Below are 18,218 nucleotides of genomic sequence, written 5' to 3'. Positions count from 1 at the left end.
ATAACTTTATATATTTTGGACACTAACCCTTCATCAGATGTCGTTTGCAAATATGATCATGCTATAGGTTGTGTTTTAGATTTGTTGATTATTTCCTTGGTGACAGAAGCTTTTAATTTTTATGAAGTCCCATTCTTTTTGCTTGTGTTTCCCTTACCTCAGGAGATATATCAACAAAGGCGTGTGCACAGCCGTTGTCAAAGAAGTTACTGCCTGTGTTATCCTCTGGGATTTTTATGGTTTCGCGTTTCACACGTAGGTCTTTATCCATGTTGGATTTATTTTTGTGCATGTTGTAAGAAAGTGGTCTGTTGTTTTGTTTTGCAAGATGCTGTCTAGTTTTCTAAAAACATATTTTGAGACTTTTATTTAAGTGAATTTATTTATGTTTGAGAGAGAGAGAGAGAGCTTGCAGAAGAGGGACAGAGAGACGTGGAGAGAGAGAATCCCATGCAGGCTCTACACTGTCAGTGCAGAGCCTGACACGCGTTTCAAACTGGTGAACACTGACATCATGACCTGAGCTGAATCCACAATTAGTTGCTTCCATGACTGAGCCACCCCTGTGTCCCAAGACTCTCTTTCGTTCATTGGATATTCTTTCCTGCTTTGTTGAGGATTAATTGACCATATAGATGTGAGTTCATCTCTGGGTTTCCATTCTATTGATCTATGTGTCTGTGTGTGTTTTCTTTTTCTTTCTTTCTTTCTTTCTTTCGTTCGGGTTTTTTTTTTTTTTTTTTTTTTTTTTTTTTTTTTTTTTGCCAGTACAGTGTTCTCATCACTACAGGTTTGTAATATAACCTAAAGTCTGGAATTGTGAGGTCTCCAGCTTTACTTTTCTTCTTCAAGTTTGTTTTGGCTGTGTGGGGTCTTTTGTCGTTCCATACAAATTTGGGGATTACTTGTTCTAGTTCTGTGACAAATGTTTCATTAGGGTGATAGGGATTGTATTACATGTGTAGATTGTTTTGAGGAGTGTATACATTTAACAGTGTTTGTTCTTCTCATCCATGAACATGAAATGTATTCTCATTTCTTTGTGTCCTCTTCCATTTCTTTCATCAGTGTTTCATAGCCTTTAGAGTATAGGTCTTTCACCTCTTTGGTTGGGTTTATTCCTGGTATGTTGTGGTACTTGGTGCACCTGTCAATGGGATTGATTCCTTACTTTCTGTTAATCCACGATTCATCTATAGAAGCGCAATGGATTTCTGTACATTAATTTCTGTATATTGTGACTTGTGAAACTCATGTATCACTTCCAGCAATTTTTATGGGGGTCTTTCATGTTTTTTATAGAGAGCATCATGTCAGTTACAAATAGCGAGCGTTCCACTTCTTCCTTGCCGATTTGGTGCCTCTTATTGCTTTTTGTTGTCTGATTGTCTGATTGCTGTGGCTAGGATTTCCAATACTGTGTGGAGTAACAGTGGTGTGAGGGGTCATCCCTGCCTTGTTGCTGACCTTCGAGGAAAAGCTTTCAGTTTTTCCCCATTGAGGATGAGATTAGCTGTGGGTTTTTCACAGGTGGGCTTTACTATGTGCAGGTAGGTTGAGTCTCAATCTACTTTGCTGAGGGTTTTTGTCATGAATGGATGTGACATTTTGTCAACTGCTTTTCCTGCATCTGTGGAAAGCATCATCTTGTTCTTATCCTTTCTACTATTACTGTGGTGCATCATGTTGTTTGATCTGTGAATGTGGAACCACCCTTGCAGCCCAGGAGTATATCCTACTTGATTATGGTCAATGATTCTATTAATGTATTGCTGACTTTAGTTTGAATGTATTTTCATGAGAATTTCTGCATACATACTCATCAGGCTATTGGTCTGCAGTTTTATTTAAAACAAATTCTAAATATATTTTAAAGGTTTATTCATTTACTTAGAGTACATGAAAGTGAGGGAGGGCAGAGGGATGGGAGAGAGAGAATCCTGAGCACGCTCCACACTGTCAGCGCAGGGTCCAATGTGGGACTTGAACCCAGGAACTGCAAGATAATGACCTAATCTGAGGTTAAGAGTTGGACAGTCAACCAACCGAGTCACCCAGGGGCCCCTGCAGTTTTCTGCTTTAGGGGAGTCTTTATCTGGCTTTGGTATCAGGGTAATGATGGCCTGATGACATGAATTGGTAAGTTCTCCTTTTTTATTTTTTGTAATAATTCGAGAAGAATAGATATCACCCCTTCTTTAAATGTTTGGTAGAATTCATCAGTGAAGCCAGCTGGCCCTGAACTCTTCTTGTGTTGGGGGAGATATTTTTTTTATTACTGATTCAGTTTCTTTCTGGTTTCAGATTTTATGTATCTTCCTGTTTCAGGTTTGGTAGTTTATGTGTTTCGAGGAATTTATCCATATTTCTCAGAGTGTCCAATTTGTTGCCTATAGTTTTCCCTAATATTATCTTCTAACTGTATTTCTGTGTTGTGGACTGTTATTTCTCCTGTCTTATTTGTGATTTTATTGATTTGAGTCCTTCCTCTCTTCTTTGTGAAAAGTCTGCCTAGGAGGTTTTCAAGTTGATTCCTGTTTTTAAAGAACCAGCCCCTGGTTTCACTGATTTGGTCTAGTGTTTTTCTAGTTTCTATTATCACTTCTTTCTGCCTTAATCTTTATTATTTCCTTCTTTCTGCCGTCTTTAGGCTTGCATTGTCCTTTTTCTCATTCCTTTGGTTGTTAAGTTTCCATTGTTTGAGATTTTTCTGGCTCTGTCAGGTAGGCTTGTATTGCTATATATACTTCCATCTTAGACTGCTTTTGCCTCATTCCAAAGGTTTTTACCAGTGCATCTTCATTTTCATTTTCATTTGTTTCAGTGTATTTTCTCATTGATTTCCTGGTTGACCCATTCGTTTCGTAGCATGTTGTTTAACCACCCTTTATTTGTGGCCTTTATTCACTTTTTCTTTCTTTCTTTCTTTCTTTCTTTCTTTCTTTCTTTCTTTCTTTCTTTCTTCTTTTGTGTGGATGACTTCAAGTTTCCTAGTTTTGTGGTCAGAAAAGATGCTTGGTCTGATCTCTGTCTTTGGGTACCTGTGGAGGCCTGATTTGGTACCTAGAATGTGATCGATTCTGGAGAATGTCCCATGTGCACTTGAAAAAAATGTGCATTGTGCCATTTTAGTATGGAGTGTTCTGAATATATCTGTTAAACCCATCTGGTCCAGTGTGTCATTCAAAGCCATTGTTTCCTTACTGATTTTCTGCTCAGAGGTTCTGTCTGTTGATGTGAGTGATATGTTAAAGTCCTCTACTCTCCTTGCATTATTATAAATGAGTTTCTTTACATTTGTTGTTAATTGTTTTATATATTCAGTGATTGTATGTTGGGTGCATAAAAATTTACAATCGTTGGATCTTCTTGTTTGGTTGTCCCCTTTATTATGAGACAGTGTCCGTCTTCATCTCTTGTTACAGCTTTATTTTTTTAAATTTAAGCTTTAGTTGACGTACAGTGCATGATTGGTTTCGGGAGTAGAAATTAGTGATTCATCAGTTACATACAACGCCCAGTGCTCATCACAACAAGTGCCCTCCTTAAAACCCATCCCCCACCCATCTCCCTCCATCAACCCTCAGCTTTTGCTCTATCATTAAGAGACTCATATGGTTTGTTACCACTCTTCTCTTTTACTGCCCTCTTCCCATGTTGTCATCTGTTTTGTTTCTTAAATTCCACACGAGTGAAATCACATATTTGTCTTTCTCTGATTGACATATTTCACTTAGCACAATACATTCTGGCTCTATTCACATCATTGCAATTGGCAACATTTCATTCTTTTTGATGGCTGAGTAATATTCCATTTTATGTATGGCTGCATTATATATACGTATGTATATACATATATATGTACGTATGTGTATACATATATATACACACACACACACACCTACCCCACACCTCCTTTATACCTTCATCGGTTGATGGACATTTGGGCTTTCTCCATAGTTTGGCTATTGTTGGTAATGCTGGTATAAATATTTCGCTATTTCACTATTAGGTATTTACCCAATTTCACTATTAGGTATCTACCCAAAGGGTACGAAAATACAGTCTTGGTTTTAGAGTTTATTTTGCCTGATATAAGTATTGCTAATGGCTTTCTTTTGACATTATTGGCATGAGAAATATTTCTTCATTCCCTCCCTTTCAGTCTGCAGGTGAGTTTAGGTCCAAATAAGGCTTTGTAGGCATCATCTAGATAGGTCTTGTGTCGCGACCGGCGTGACAAACCCCGAGGTCAGGGTCCTGAGGGTAGGGGAATGCAAGAAAAAAAGAGAGAAGAGAAAGTTTGGGAACAGGAGGGTCCCCTGGGCTGATGGCCCAAGTGACGGCTTTATTGTTGCTGTACACAATCTTTTATAATATAAGGCTCTCGTGGATCAGGTCATTCTAAGAATAAACAGGTTTCACATGATCACTGCCAGCCAAGATATTTAGTTCTGTGTACCTTGTGAACTTTCTGAACGGGTCACAAGACCTTGTTGATAGATTGCTAGCAAAACACAGTTCCCATGTTTGTTTCTATCTGACTCGGGGTAGAAAAAGGGAGGTAGCATTACTGCTAACACCTGCAGACCACAGGCTTCAGGAATTAACTTTCTCAGCCTTGACCAGGCTTTCGTATGCCCTTGAAAGTGGGGGAATGGGAAGGGGAACCACCGGGTTGGCTAAGTCAACAGGGAACGTTGCTCGACCTGGTCTCAGCCTGGCGCCGGGGCCTGGCCTCCCACATGAATGGGAGGGGGAACCACCGGGTTGGCTTGAGTCAACAGGGAACATTGCTCGACTCGGTCTCAGCCTGGCACCGGGGCCCGGCCCCCCACAGTCTTGTTGTGTGTTTATTTGTTCACTTGCTTTTTTCCTTTTGTCTTTTCTGACACCCTACCCAATGTCTTTTGATTGGAGCATTTAGTCCATTTACATTCAGAGGAATTATTGATAGATCTATATTTAGTGCCATTTTATTAGTTGTTTTGCCATTGTTTCTTGATGTTTTCTCTGATCCTTTGTTGTCTGTATCACTTTTGGTCTTTCATTTCCACTGAAAGAGTCTGATTTAAATATTCTTTTCTTTTGACTGGTATTACATTTATTTATTTATTTATTTTTAATATTTATTTATTTAGTTTTAAGTTCAAGCCCAAGTTAGTTATCGTATAGTGGAATACAGTTTCAGGAGTAGAATTTAGTGATCCATCAAGTACAAAAAATACCCAGTCCTCATCCCAAGTGCCCCCCCTCATGCCCATCACGCATTTAGCCCATTCCCCAATTCACTAACCCTCCAGGAACCCTGCGTTTGTTCTCTATATTTAAGAGTCTCTTATCGTTTGACTCCCTCTCTGTGTGTATCTTATATCTGCTTTCCTCTCACTATGTTTATCAGTTTTATTTCTTAAATTCCACAGACGAGAGAAATCATATGATGTGTGTCTTTCTCTGACATATTATGCTTAGCATAATAGAGTCCGGTACCATCCATGTTGTTGCGAATAGCAGTTTTCATTCTTTTTGATCGCCGAGTAATATTCCTTTATATCAATATACCACATCTTCTTCATCCATTCATCAGTCAATGGTCATTTGGGCTCTTTGCATGATTTAGCTAATTTTGATAACGCTTCTGTAAACATTGGAATGCATGTGCCACTCCGAGTCAGCGTTTGTGTATCCTTTGGATAAATACCTAGTAGTGCAATTGCTGGGTCATTGTGTAGTTCTATTTTTAGTTTTTGTGATAAATCTCCAAACTGTTGTCCAGAGTAGCTACACCAGTTTGCATTCCCACCAGCATTGCAAAAGGGTTCCCTTTCCCTGCATCCTTGCCAGCACGTGTCGTTTCCTGAGGTGTTAATTTTAGCCATTCTGATAGGTGTGAGGGGATATCTCCTTGTGGTTTTGATTTGTATTTCAGTGATGACGAGTGAGGTTGAGCAACTTTTCATGTGTGACCAATCTGGATGTCTTCTTTGTTAAAGTGTCTCTTCATGTCTTTTGCCCATGTCTTCATTGGATTATTTGTTTTTTGGGTGTTGAGTTTGATAATTCTTTATAGATTTTGGATATTAACCCCTTCTGTGATATGTCACTTGTAAATATCTCCTCCCATTCCATTCAGCTGCCTTTTAGATTTGCTGATTGTGTCCTCTGCTGTGCAGAAGCTTTTTATCTTGAGGTCCCAATAGTTCATTTTTGGTTTTGTTTCCCTTGCTTCTGGAGACACAACAAGCAAGAAGTTGCTGTGGCCAGGATCAAAGAGGTAGGTTGCCTGTTTTCTCGTCTAGGATTTGGATGGTTTCCTGTCTTACATTTAGATCTTTCATCCATTTTGAGGTTGTGTGTGTGTATGGTTTCAGAACGTGGTCCAGGTTCATTCTTCTCACTCTCCACTTTTCCCACTACCATTTGCTGAAGAGACTCTTTTTGTCCATTGGATATTCTTCCCTGCTTTGTCAAAGATGAGTCGGCCATATGTTTGAGGGTCCACTTCTGGGTTCCCTGTTCTGTTCCATTGATCTATGTGTCTGTTTTTGTGCCCATACCATACTGTCTTGATGATTATAGCTTTGTAATACACGATAAAGTCCAGAATTGTGACGTCTCCCGCTTTGGTCTTCTTCTTCAAGATTACTTTGGCTATTCGGGGTCTTTTGTGGTTCCATACAAATTTTAGGATTGCTTGTTCTAGCTTCAAGAAGAATGCTGGTGCAATTTTGATTGGGATTGCATTGAATGTGTAGATACTTTGCGTAGTATTGACATTTTATCAATATTTGTTCTTCTAATCCATGAGCATGGAATGTTTTTCCCGTTCTTTCCATTTTCTTTTTCTGTCTTCAATTTCTTTCATAGACGTTCTGTTGTTTTTTCTTTTAATTTTGTTAATGTTTATTTATTTTTGAGAGAGAGAGCAAGGGGGAGAGAGAGAGAGAGCGCGTCCATGAGCAGGGAATGGGCAGAGAGAAGAGGGAGACACAGAATCTGAAACAGGCTCCAGGCTCCAAGCTGCCAGCACAGAGCCCTATGTGGGGCTCGAACCCACAAACTGGGGAATCATGACCTGAGCTGAGGTCGGTGCTTAACCAACTGAGCCACCCAGGCACCCCTCTATTGTTTTCAGTGTACTGGTCTTTTACCTCTTTGGTTAGGTTGATCCCTAGGTATTTTATGGTTTTCAGTGCAATTGTACATGAGATCAATTCCTTGATTTGTCTTTCTGCTGCTTCATTATTGGCGTGTAGAGATACAATCAAACTCTGTATATTGATTTTATATCCTGAGGCTTTCCTGCATTCCTGTACGAGTCCTAGCAATTTTTTGGTGGAGTCTTTGGGATTTTCCACGGAGAATATCATGTCTGCAAAGAGGGAAAGTTTGACTCCTCCTTGCCAGTTTGGACACCTTTATTTATTTTTGTTGTGTGATTGCTGAGGCTAGGACTTCCAACAGTATGTCGAATAACAGTGGCCAGAGTGGACATCCCTGTCATGTTCCTAACCTTAGGAGAAAAGCTCTCAGTTTTTCCCCATTGAAGGTGATATTGGTTGTGGGACTTGCGTATCTGGACATTATGATGTTGAGGCACGATCCTTCTATCCCTCCTTTCATGAGGGATTTTTGTTTTCCCATCAAGAGAGGATTCTGGATTTTGTCAAATGCTTTTTCTGCATCTGTTGAAAGGATCATGTGGTTCTCATCCTTTCTTTTATCAATGTGATGTATCCCATCAGTTGATTAGCAGACATTGAATCAGTTGTGCATCCCAGGAATAAATCCCACCTCATTGTGGGGATTAATTCTTTTTATGTATTGTTGGATCCGGTATGCTAATTTTTGTTGAGAATTTTTGCATCCAGGTTCATCAGGGAAATTGGTCTGTAGTTTTCCTTTTTAGTGGGTTCTGTGTGCAGTTTGGACTCAAGGCCATGCTGGCCTCATAGAATGAGTTTGGAAGTGTTCCTTCCATTTCTCTGGCCATAAGCTTATCTTGTTCCTTCATTTGGGATGCATTCCTCTTGTCTTGGCATTTTGGCTGAGTATTTGCCTTCTCTGTGTTCCAAAAGCTCCTTGTGTTACCTGCCTGTGAGATGAATGGCTTTATGAAGAGGATGTCATCTAGTGTCCAGGGCCGGGCACATCAGGGAGTGTCTGTGGTGTGTGTTGCATGCACTGTTTTGTGTTCTGGCTGCACTATCCTTCAGGCCAGTTGTATGGGCAATGTATGGTCCTTGGCCAGAATGTGGTGACTTTTATCTAGGTCTGCTCTGATCTGCTTGTTAAATGAGACTCGGAACGACTGCCACGAGAAGGGAAGCCCTGCACAACTGTCTGGTCAAGAGAGGTGGTGTGGTCAGGGGCTTCTGCTGGTCTTCAGCTCCACTGGGACCGAGGCAAGCTTGACCTAGAAGGCCAGTCTCACCAGAGCACAGGAAGGTGGGGCTTGGTGTAAGCAGGTTAGGCAGTCAGTGTGGGAATTGCCTTGTTTCCAGTAGGTGGCTCTATGTTTATGCTGGGGGGCAGAGGAGGGAAATGGCGCCACCCAGCTCCTCTGTCCCAGCTCCTTTGTCCCCTCTTTGTGACCACTGCGAAAAGAGAAAGGCTCTTTTCCTAGAGGATTTATGGAGTGAATACTAAATTAATAAAATAGCATACTCCCCATAGGAAGACATCTAAGTCCACGGTCACCCTCCACCCTTCATCGCCCTCCACTGCTTATTGTGTATGTGAAGAACTACAGAATGAGAAGGAATGACAGTCCCAGTTTCCACCCATGGAATCATAGCCCTTGTGGCTCAAAGCTCTGCCTCTAAGCCCCTGCCTGTGCCCGATCTGCTGCTCTCCTGACAGTAGGGTCTCCTCCTCTCTGGAAGTGCTATCCAGTGGCACAGAGACACATGGGGCGATAGGGATCCTGAGGTCCTGCAGACAATCTGGAAAGAAAGCATGCTCTTAGAGAAACACTTTGCCTATACATGTTAATTGGGCTCAGCTAATTTATTTTAATTCAGAGGTGCTTCTCAGCTTTAGTAGAGTAAAATTTGCAGGGGACTTTTGTCCTCTAAAAAAATGAGCTAAAATTCTAATTAACAAAATTAACACAAATGCACTTTGATTTCTGGTGTAAATTTCCGTGTTTTACCCGTACCTGTGACACAGGACACAAGAGAACCTGCTCATGTGAACCCAAGTGAAGGCCATGGTGGGGACTTGCCACACAGGTAATTTTGGAATTTTTTCTTTTCACAACTTAACTTTCAGTGCGTGTTTTCTACAACAAGTATGTCACCTCTTATAGTTCAGAATGTTCATACCCAGGGCACACCTGAAGGGATTCTGGACAGCATGTTTACCACAAAAAGATCGAATGCTGATGGATATGAAAGTTATGCTGTCTAAGACCACTCTAAATGACACATACAAAAATATAAGTTGCAGTGAAGGCAGTTCGCATTCTCAAATTGTAGAGATATCCACAGATTTTCTGAACACATTAAAACCCTTGACAGAAACAGGAGAGGAAGAAACAGCAAGAGCAGTGATGCCACATTGAGGAGATCCAAGAAAAATGAGGCAAGCCAGGAGACTTCCAAGTGGAGTGTGGGATCATCCACCTTGGCTTATTTCCAGGAACACACTGGAAAAGCCCTAAGGTCCTCACCCCTAAGCACACTTAACTTGTAAACTTAGCACAAAGAGATGCCAGGTGGACAGTAGAGAAGCCCGTAGACTATTCGGTAAAGGTTGTGCGTTTGGAAAATAAAAACACAAGCAGACATATCATACGACCCAGAAACCAGAGACATTGGCAGGAGAGTGTGCTGTACAGAAAGATGTGGGTGTCAGGAGAGACTTAGAACTGAAAATGGCCAGAGCATTTCCCTCGTACTTCTTGCACTTTTGGTAGAGTCAGTATTGGTATCACTCACGGGAGTGACACCAGCTTCTGGATCTGCTAAAGGCCCTGGATGGGATGGACATTTATTCTGATTTGAGTAGACTGTTGGGGGATTCAAAACAAAACATAACAAAACAAAACAAAACAAAACAAAAAAAAACCCTCCCCACATTCCTCAAACAACTTAAACTCTTTGCTCCAGTCAGATCACAAATCACATGCAGAGGGTGTACCTCATCCCTCAGGTGATCCCCAAGAAGTGGAAGACCCATCCTGTAAACCCTGACAAAGACCTGTAAAAGCCTTGATTCAGATGTTTTCATCACTCATCAAACAATGATGGATGGCTGGGGCTCGAGTAGATGGATATATGTGAGGCTGTGCCTCATGCCTCACAGAGCCCAGCACACGGGCAGGGCATTTCTGCTGAACCGCTATGTCTGCTTTTCTGCATACAGCCCCATTCCTTCTCCACGAGAGACACCTGTACCAACACAGAGTGGAGGAAATGACAGAAAGATGATATGTCGATCATGAAACACGAGGAATGTGGTAATGGCGGCAGACACATTCCTCTTGCATCATAATGGTCTGTGGTACCACCTCTGCACCTTGGCCAAAGACCTAACACCAACAAAAATGAGTGTGCTTTACAAGTCAACTCATACCGCTCAGATCATCTTACCAAGTGTTGCTGGTGGAGGGGTCGGGGTGGCCGAATCTGCAGAATCTTGTCTGCAGAATCTTCCAGTTAATGGAGGAGGTCCCCATGGATCCACACTGTCCTGCAGAACAGAAGTGACAGCTATGTGCATATGCCAGACAAGAGAACCAATACCAAAAGCAGCTGTAACCCAGAGGAGAATGTGTCAGCACCTGCCACCTTCTCTGCCACCAGGATCCAAGAGAGTAGCATCAGTACCTGAAAACTCTGTCCCTGCCACTGGATACCACCTGCAGCTTGGGGTAGTAGATGCAAGAGGTGGAACTGCTGTCACCACACATCACTGCCCATGTCTGCGGAAGTAAAATGGCAAGGGTCCTGTCCTAGAGGGTTAACAGAAGTAATTACATAGTAATGAAGTAGCATTCTCCAGACAGGCAGGCATCTATGTCCCAGTTCACCCTGCATCCCTCCTCTGCAGTGACTCCTGATGCTCTGTTTTTGGTATATTAAGAACACAACAAATTGAGTGCAGATAAATGGCTCATATTCTGCTCGTGGAATCACAGCCTCTCCTGGCGAAAAGTTCTGCAGCCAGACCCTCGCTTAGTCTCCTCTGCTCCTCTCCCTGAAAAGAGTCTTCCCTCTTGAAGTGTTGTCAAAGGCCTCTGAGACCTCTGGGGAGTGGAGGATGCCTGGGATCTTGCAGGGGAATGAGAGTCTTCTGTGAGGAACAAGTGACTTGTGGTGAATGTCTCCAAAGCTCCGATGTGTTCATCTTAATTCATAGGGAATTTTGATTTTAAGCATACTACAGGACACAGAGTAATTAAGTCCTACAGAAAACAAGAGGTCAAAATTCACATGACAGAATTAATTCAAGTGTGCTTTGATTTCTGGTATAAAACTCCTGGGATGTGTCACGAGACTGTATCAGCTCTAACAGTGACTGGGGACACAACCAGAAACTGCTCATATGAACACAATCGAAGGACACAATGTTCAGATTATTTTTACCTAAGGTATAGCTGGAAGGATTCCAGACAACTCATTTACCAACAAAGACGGGAAGGTGATGAGTGATGATGATGACTTTGTCTAAGACCACTCTAAATTGCACAGGGCACAGGGACGCCTGGGTGGCTCAGTCGGTTGAGTGACCGACTTCAGCTCAGGTCATGATCTCACGGTTTGTGAGTTCAAGCCCCGCGTCGGGCTCTGTGCTGATAGGTTAGAGCCTGGAGCCTGCTTCTGATTCTGTGTCTCCCAATCTCTCTGCACCTTGCCCACTCATGCTCTGTCTCTCTCTGTCTCAGAAATAAATAAACATTAAAAAAAGTTTTAAATTGCACAGGGCACAAAATAAAAAGTTGGAGTAGTGGTGGGGTTTTGCATTTTTCAATTTTAAACAATATGGTAGACTTTCTAGCAGGTTAATCTCCTAGCCAGAGTCAAGAAAGGAAGACACAGCAGCCACACTGTTCCCACAGAGTTGAGGTCTGGAAGGGGTGACCCAGGCCAGGCGACGTCTGTTTGGAATATGGGGTCATCCTCCTCTCGTTATTTCCAGAAACACATGGTAAAGTCTTAAGGTACTCAGCCTCTAAGCCCTTTGGGTTTCTAAACTTACCACAAAAAGATGACAGGCTGAAGCTTGTAGAGAAGCTTGTAGGCTCCTAGATTAAGAGTGTGCATTTGGAACACAAATAACAAGCAGACATATCACACAACACACAAAACGAGACTAGGCCAGGGGAGTGTGCTGTAGAGACAGATGAGGGTTTCCCGAAAGTGTTACGACTGAGAATGGTCCCAGGATTTACCTTGTCCTTGTCTGCATTCTTTGTACAGTCAGAGCTGCTGTAACTCACAGAGGTTGCATCAGTTTCTGGATCTGCTAAGGACCCCAGAAGGGATAGAGGTTTATTCTATTTTAGTGGACCGTGTGAAATTAAAAGAAACCCTCACCTCATTCCTCCAATATCTTAAACTGTTCCCTACACAGGTCCTTGGCCAGAGGCAGAGGGTATCCCACATGCCTCAGGTAACCCCCAAGGATAAGGGGGACAATCCCATCACCTTGATAAAGACCTCACCGTGCCCTAGTTCATGTTTTTCGCAAATAATCAAATAACTGTGGACAGGTCAGGCTCAACTAGCAATCTCGAAGTCATCACTTAAACAGAGCTTTCTCAGTATACATTATGGGAAATCACCATTTCATTACAGATTCAGAATAAAAAGGAGGATGCCTGGGTGGCTCAGTCAGTTAATCATCTGACTCTTGATTTTGGCTCAGGTCATGATCTCACAGCTTGTGAGTTCGAGCCCTGCATCAGGCTCCACCCTGACAGTGTTGGGATTCTCTCTCCTCACCTCTCTCTGGTCCTCCCAGATGCGCGCACACACACACACACTCTCTCACTCTCTCTCTCTCTCTCTCTCTCTCTCTCTGTCTCTGTCTCTGTCTCTGTCTCTGTCTCTCAAAATAAATGAGCTTAAAAAAAGGGTAAATGGAGAATACTGATTGGGGTATATCGTCAGGGAATGCTTAACCTGGGTATGTTTCTTCAGGCTCCAGGTGGATTGTTCAGTCTTTTTGCTTATCTATAAGCTGCCTTCTGCATGGAAAGTTATTATATAACTATACCTGAATAGAAATGTACTTACACTAATATACAAACGAGAAAAGGAAAACGATGGGTATTTAGCAGTGAAGCCACAGACTTGCCCTGATAACATCAGAGGACGAAGCTATATGGAGCCTGAATTATGAACGTAGGGCTATGGTTCAAGAAGAAATAAAATAAAAATGACAACATTAAAAATAGTAATGAAATGAACTCCTGAAATAAAATTAAAATAAAGTCTTCACATTGTGTCAAGGTGGGAAGAAAGCTAAGGCCCATGTCCCGTCATCCCCTCCAGGATCCTCTCTTTAGCTAGGGGATGCTGGAGGAGGTGGGAGGGTCCACAGTCAGGGGAGGGGCCTGAGCTCCACCAGTCACAGGGACAGGTGCTCCGCTGCCTGGGGCACCAGAGGAGAATGCCATCCTGTCACCCCTTCAGACCACCTGCTGTCCTTAGGTAGTAATTGTGGTTCTGTCCAGGACACACGATGATCACCCACAGATAAAGGCTTTGCCGCAGAAATTAGGCTGCTGCACATCATCACGTGCCCCTTACCTCTCCTCCAGGGTTCTGCGTCTCTGGACTTCCAGGCATTGGTCCCTGCCTCCTGTATCCCTCAAGCAGCCTCTTTCCTTCCATCCCATCCAGTCTTGGATACAGAAAAAGAATGGACTTCTGTAAGAGTTGCAATGCCACGTCCTCTGACTGGACACTAAACAGCACAGCTGTCATCCCTCAAAACACCCATAAAAACTCATGTCACGTTCCCTCCCACACCTGTGTTTCAAGCGGGCGACCTCCCGGCTCTGCTCTGCCATTTCCCTCTCCCAGATCCGAGGCTTGATCTGGGAGAGAAAAACACATCCACCTTCAGTCGTGCCAGACTGTGCACCAAAGAGGGAAGGGAGGAGAAAGGAAACACTTACCCAGTTGTCCTGAGCATTATTCTCATGAACTGCGATCTGAAAAAGCAACAATGAAAAGTCCGTGTTTAGGAATTCCAAGGACCACTACACTCACCCACATGAGGTACTAAGGGTTCAATATGTCAGGCAGAGCTCAGGGTCCCTGGTATCTGAAGGTGAGTTCTGTCTGCTGCAGCTGTTCTTGTCTTTGTCCATTTTGTTGCCTGTGAGTTATAGTTGCTTTTGTCAGATAAGGCCCAATATTGGGTATGATTTTCAATAATCTGCCCATGTTGTCATCATCCTCCTATCTGTCCCCTAATACAATTTTACACATGAAACCCTTTCCACATGATTGTAAATGTACAATAGGATCAGAACTATTATTCCATCCTTTCCTAACTCATTCTGTGACCGTAGGGTTCAGAGTTCACATAATTCCTTCCCACTGTCAATTGTGCCCTAATTCATCATGTGACAAGTGTCTTTCATCATAAAGCTCTTTCCTCCTTTCACTTAGATCTTCACCACGTTTCCTAGGGTTGCAAAGACCAGGGCCACGAAATGGCACTATCATGTTGATGGTACGATTCATTCTAAGACAGGCTGTTTCCGACAGATTATGAGACTTGACACCACCCCCCAGGAACGTTGGCATGGATGAAGTTTCCACACAGTCTGGCCATTGCTTGAAATCTGGAAATGTTGATGAAGTTAATTGTTTTGTTCTTTCTAAATCTTACCTTTTTATCTGTTAATACTCTATGCATATGTCCTCTGAATTTTTGTTTACATTACTATGTTGAGTCTAAACATAGACTTTTAACCTTGTAAAAAGGTTAAAAACGAAAAGATGAAGAGAGGTTTCATGAGCTGCTGGTAATTAGTAGCTGAACTCACTTGTACTTGTTTATTTCTTTCATAGCTATTTTCACATTTTCCCTGCAGCTGCCAGCTGATTCTTCTTTGCCGCCAGTTCATACTGTGTCATTTTCAGCTTCCTAAGATGGGAAAGACATATACACAGTCCAGGAGCCAAGGTCCACAAATTCTGCCTTTGTACCTCCCAGCACTCTTGAAGGCCTAGATGCAAATATCCCTTCCCCCACCTTGCCCATAAATGCACAGACTGACAACACAGTCAGAGATATGAACTGAACACCCCATTTAAGTTAAAGGAAATTCAACCTCTGTCTGCTGCCATGTCTCTGCTCTCAGACCTGTTTCCTCTCCTTCATCGTAAAGTCATCAAATAACATTGCACTTTGTGCCTTCCCAGAGCTGGACTTTGGTTTGAGATGGTGAAGGCGCATTTCAGTTCAGTGTCAAAAACCTTGTGTGACCACCCATACCCATTAGGATGAAGCAAGAGATCATCACTAGTCTCACACCTCCGTGGGGAGCCCTGATTCTCAGTCCAGAAGTTGTACCCTGACACAGACAATCACCCTGAAAGACGACCTTCCAGGATATGGCTTCCCCACCATTGCAGCTCACTCCCAGACATCGCTAGCGTCAGGAGTACAACCCCTGCGTCCACCTTCACATATCCTGGTGGAGGAAAAGGCCAATCTTAGAGCAGCAACATCACCTGAGGTAGAACCTGATATGAACTGTCACACAGTCTGGGTTTATCTCCAGGAAACAGATTTCAGATGGAAAACTATCAACTTCATGGAGCCAATCTACTTGAACAAGACTCAGTTCATTGACAGTGAAGGCAGCAAAGGGAAATGCTTAGAAAGGCTGGTTTGCTGTGTTGCCCTCAGACTATTTTGTTCATGGTGTTGCTTTAAAGGGTTTCAACTTGGCACTGGGTGTATTCAAGAGTCACATGCAAAATTGAAAGACTCCTAGAAACTGACACAAAACCTCTAGACCGAGAAAGGCGCATGCATTGCCTTCCGGCATCTCAGGCAGTCCTTCAACAAATGCTTTCTGGAGTGGCTGGAATGTAGTGGTTCTGTTGTAAGGGATTGAAAATAGGAAGGTGGCCAGGGTGCTGTACGTGCTCCCCAAAAGAGCTTAGAAATGATAAAAACAAGATGCCAGTGAGACAGAGCAGGCTCCACCCCAGGTGTGGGAAGGACTAACAGAAGCTGAGTCTCCAGGGAAGAGAAGGAAGTATTTCCTTTTCAATGTGAATGAGGGACTCTAAAGGCCCTGATCTCCTCGTGAGAACAAAAGCAAATACTGTACAAAGGAGGAAACATGTGAGCGAATGCACCGAATTTCTAATGACCCCATGAAGACACATGTGACCAAGATGGAGAAGAAGGAAGCCCAGGACAAAGCCAGCCTGGCAGTGGGAACCAATCTCCCCAGGACTCATCAATGAACTTGGGGACAGACAACTGAACTGCAAAATAGCTGAACAACTTTATGGGCACAGACTTAGAAGGAAACGTGTTTAGTTCAGAGGCGGCCAGCAAAGATGAGCCCTAGTGAAGCTGCGGGCTTTGGTCAAGACTCAGAGGAGTTGCACTTAAAAAATCGGGGGACAGGAAATAACTCAGCTTCCTTAGGGATTGGCCTGCTGTGAACAATCTCACTAGCAGAACTGATGCAGGGATCCAGTACTACTGGCGCCCCTACCCACTTTCCAGAAATAAATTTCTGTGGTTTCTGCAGCAAGATCATTGATTTTTTCCCTACACATTCTTGACCCATGTGTGGTCCTGAACAAAAATGACCTAATTCGTGGATGAAAAGACAACGTGATGGGACTGAAACCCATGCGCCAATGTAAATGGATCCCAAGCAGATCCAGACATCACTGTTATTATTGCTGATACCTTCCCTCTTCCACCCCAAATACATGACACAATGTGTGACAAGCACTTAGGACAGAAAGGAAAATGTGGGTGACAGAAAGCAAGGTAAGAAGGACAGGCACAATTCTGAATGCATTTGGCAAAAAATTCGCAAAGAATTTTAATTATCTCTACTGGCCGTCACATTCATTCATACAACAGTACTTGTGATAGTTCTCACATGAACATTTTACTCTTCTATAGCCACTTTTCTTTCTTCATAGAATTCTTCAAGGATGCCTGCTTTGTCCTTCAGCTGTTTGACTTTTGCTTCTTTGGTTGCTTTCACAGACCTCAATGCATTACACTTGTCTTCCAGGGCCTTTTTATTTTCTGTACAAACATGGATTTGCTTTCTAAGTGTGCACATGACCTGAGACTTGTTTTTGGTGAGATAGGAAAAGGGCAAGAACCGTGAAGGCAGGAAGGCACTCTTTCCCTTCCCAATGCAAAGTCCTTGTCGCCAATACGGGGATTTCTCCCCAACAGACAGCATACTTTCCAGTTGACAGTTATTGGACCTCAAGACTCTCAACTCTACATGCTCGAATTCACCATTTTCATCTTGCGTTTTTAAGTAAGACAGATATGAGAAAAACACTTTCCATAAGTAATGATCGCACACAAATTTGAGTGCACCTAACACAACAGGATTGTGCATTGCAATAAACAAAGACCTTGAGGCATAAATATAACTAGGAGAAGATAAAGATGGTGGGAAATAGTTCATGTGAGATAGCTTATAAATGGTTTTCTTGTTGGAATATATATATATTTATATACATCTATATATGTGTGTGTGTGCATACACACACACAAACACATACTTTTTCCCCATTCATGTTGAAAATTCAATGTTCAGCATTACAAGAGGAAGAGATTATGAGGCACCTGAGTGGTTCAGTCAGTTGAGTGTCAGACTCTTGATTTCGGGGCAGGTCATGATTCCAGGATCATGGGATCTAGCCCTGTGTTGGGCTCCACACTGAGTGTGGATCCATCTTAAGATTCTCTGTCTTTCCCTCTGCCTCTCTCCCCCACTTGCATGCCCTCTCTCACTAATAATAATAATAATAATAATAATAATAATAATAATAATAATAATAATAGAATAATTTAAAAATAACTTTTTTAAAAAAGGAAGGGACTATACACTTTAGATTTTCCCCATTATCTCTCAACTGTCTTTGAGAATTTTCTATATATCTTGGAGGGCAGGGCTGAATGATGTGATAATTAGTTGTGAACATAAAAGATAAACCCTAGTCCTGGAAATGGCAAAATCATCATGGTGG

General features: G+C 42.5%; 1 protein-coding gene across 1 annotated transcript; it reads right to left on the bottom strand.

The window, feature by feature from the left end:
* Positions 1-13,578: 13,578 nt before the first annotated feature.
* Positions 13,579-17,816, bottom strand: LOC128775453 (transport and Golgi organization protein 1 homolog). The gene is made up of 6 exons (XM_053896708.1): positions 17,105-17,816; positions 15,011-15,111; positions 14,132-14,167; positions 13,983-14,050; positions 13,761-13,854; positions 13,579-13,602 (listed from the first exon to the last, which is right to left on the bottom strand). Exons 2-6 carry the CDS (start codon positions 15,089-15,091, stop codon positions 13,579-13,581), a joined length of 303 nt encoding a protein of 100 aa, XP_053752683.1. The 5' UTR covers positions 15,092-15,111; positions 17,105-17,816.
* Between the last annotated feature and the right edge of the window lie 402 nt (positions 17,817-18,218).

This window comes from Panthera pardus, unplaced genomic scaffold, assembly GCF_024362965.1.
Source record: "Panthera pardus isolate Hobbes unplaced genomic scaffold, ASM2436296v1 HiC_scaffold_8, whole genome shotgun sequence".
Taxonomy (NCBI): Eukaryota; Metazoa; Chordata; class Mammalia; order Carnivora; family Felidae; genus Panthera; species Panthera pardus.
This window is presented reverse-complemented; position numbering and strand designations above follow the sequence as displayed.

Bases quoted from the DNA above. Each gene is read 5' to 3' on its own strand.
- LOC128775453 (XM_053896708.1), bottom strand. From the start codon at position 15,091: ATGAACTGGCGGCAAAGAAGAATCAGCTGGCAGCTGCAGGGAAAATGT. The intron at 14,051-14,131 runs GTAAGTGTTTCC...TTTCTCTCCCAG, and splicing joins ATAATGCTCAGGACAACTGG to ATCAAGCCTCGGATCTGGGA. The intron at 13,603-13,760 runs GTAAGGGGCACG...CTGGTGCCCCAG, and splicing joins CGCAGAACCCTGGAGGAGAG to GCAGCGGAGCACCTGTCCCT.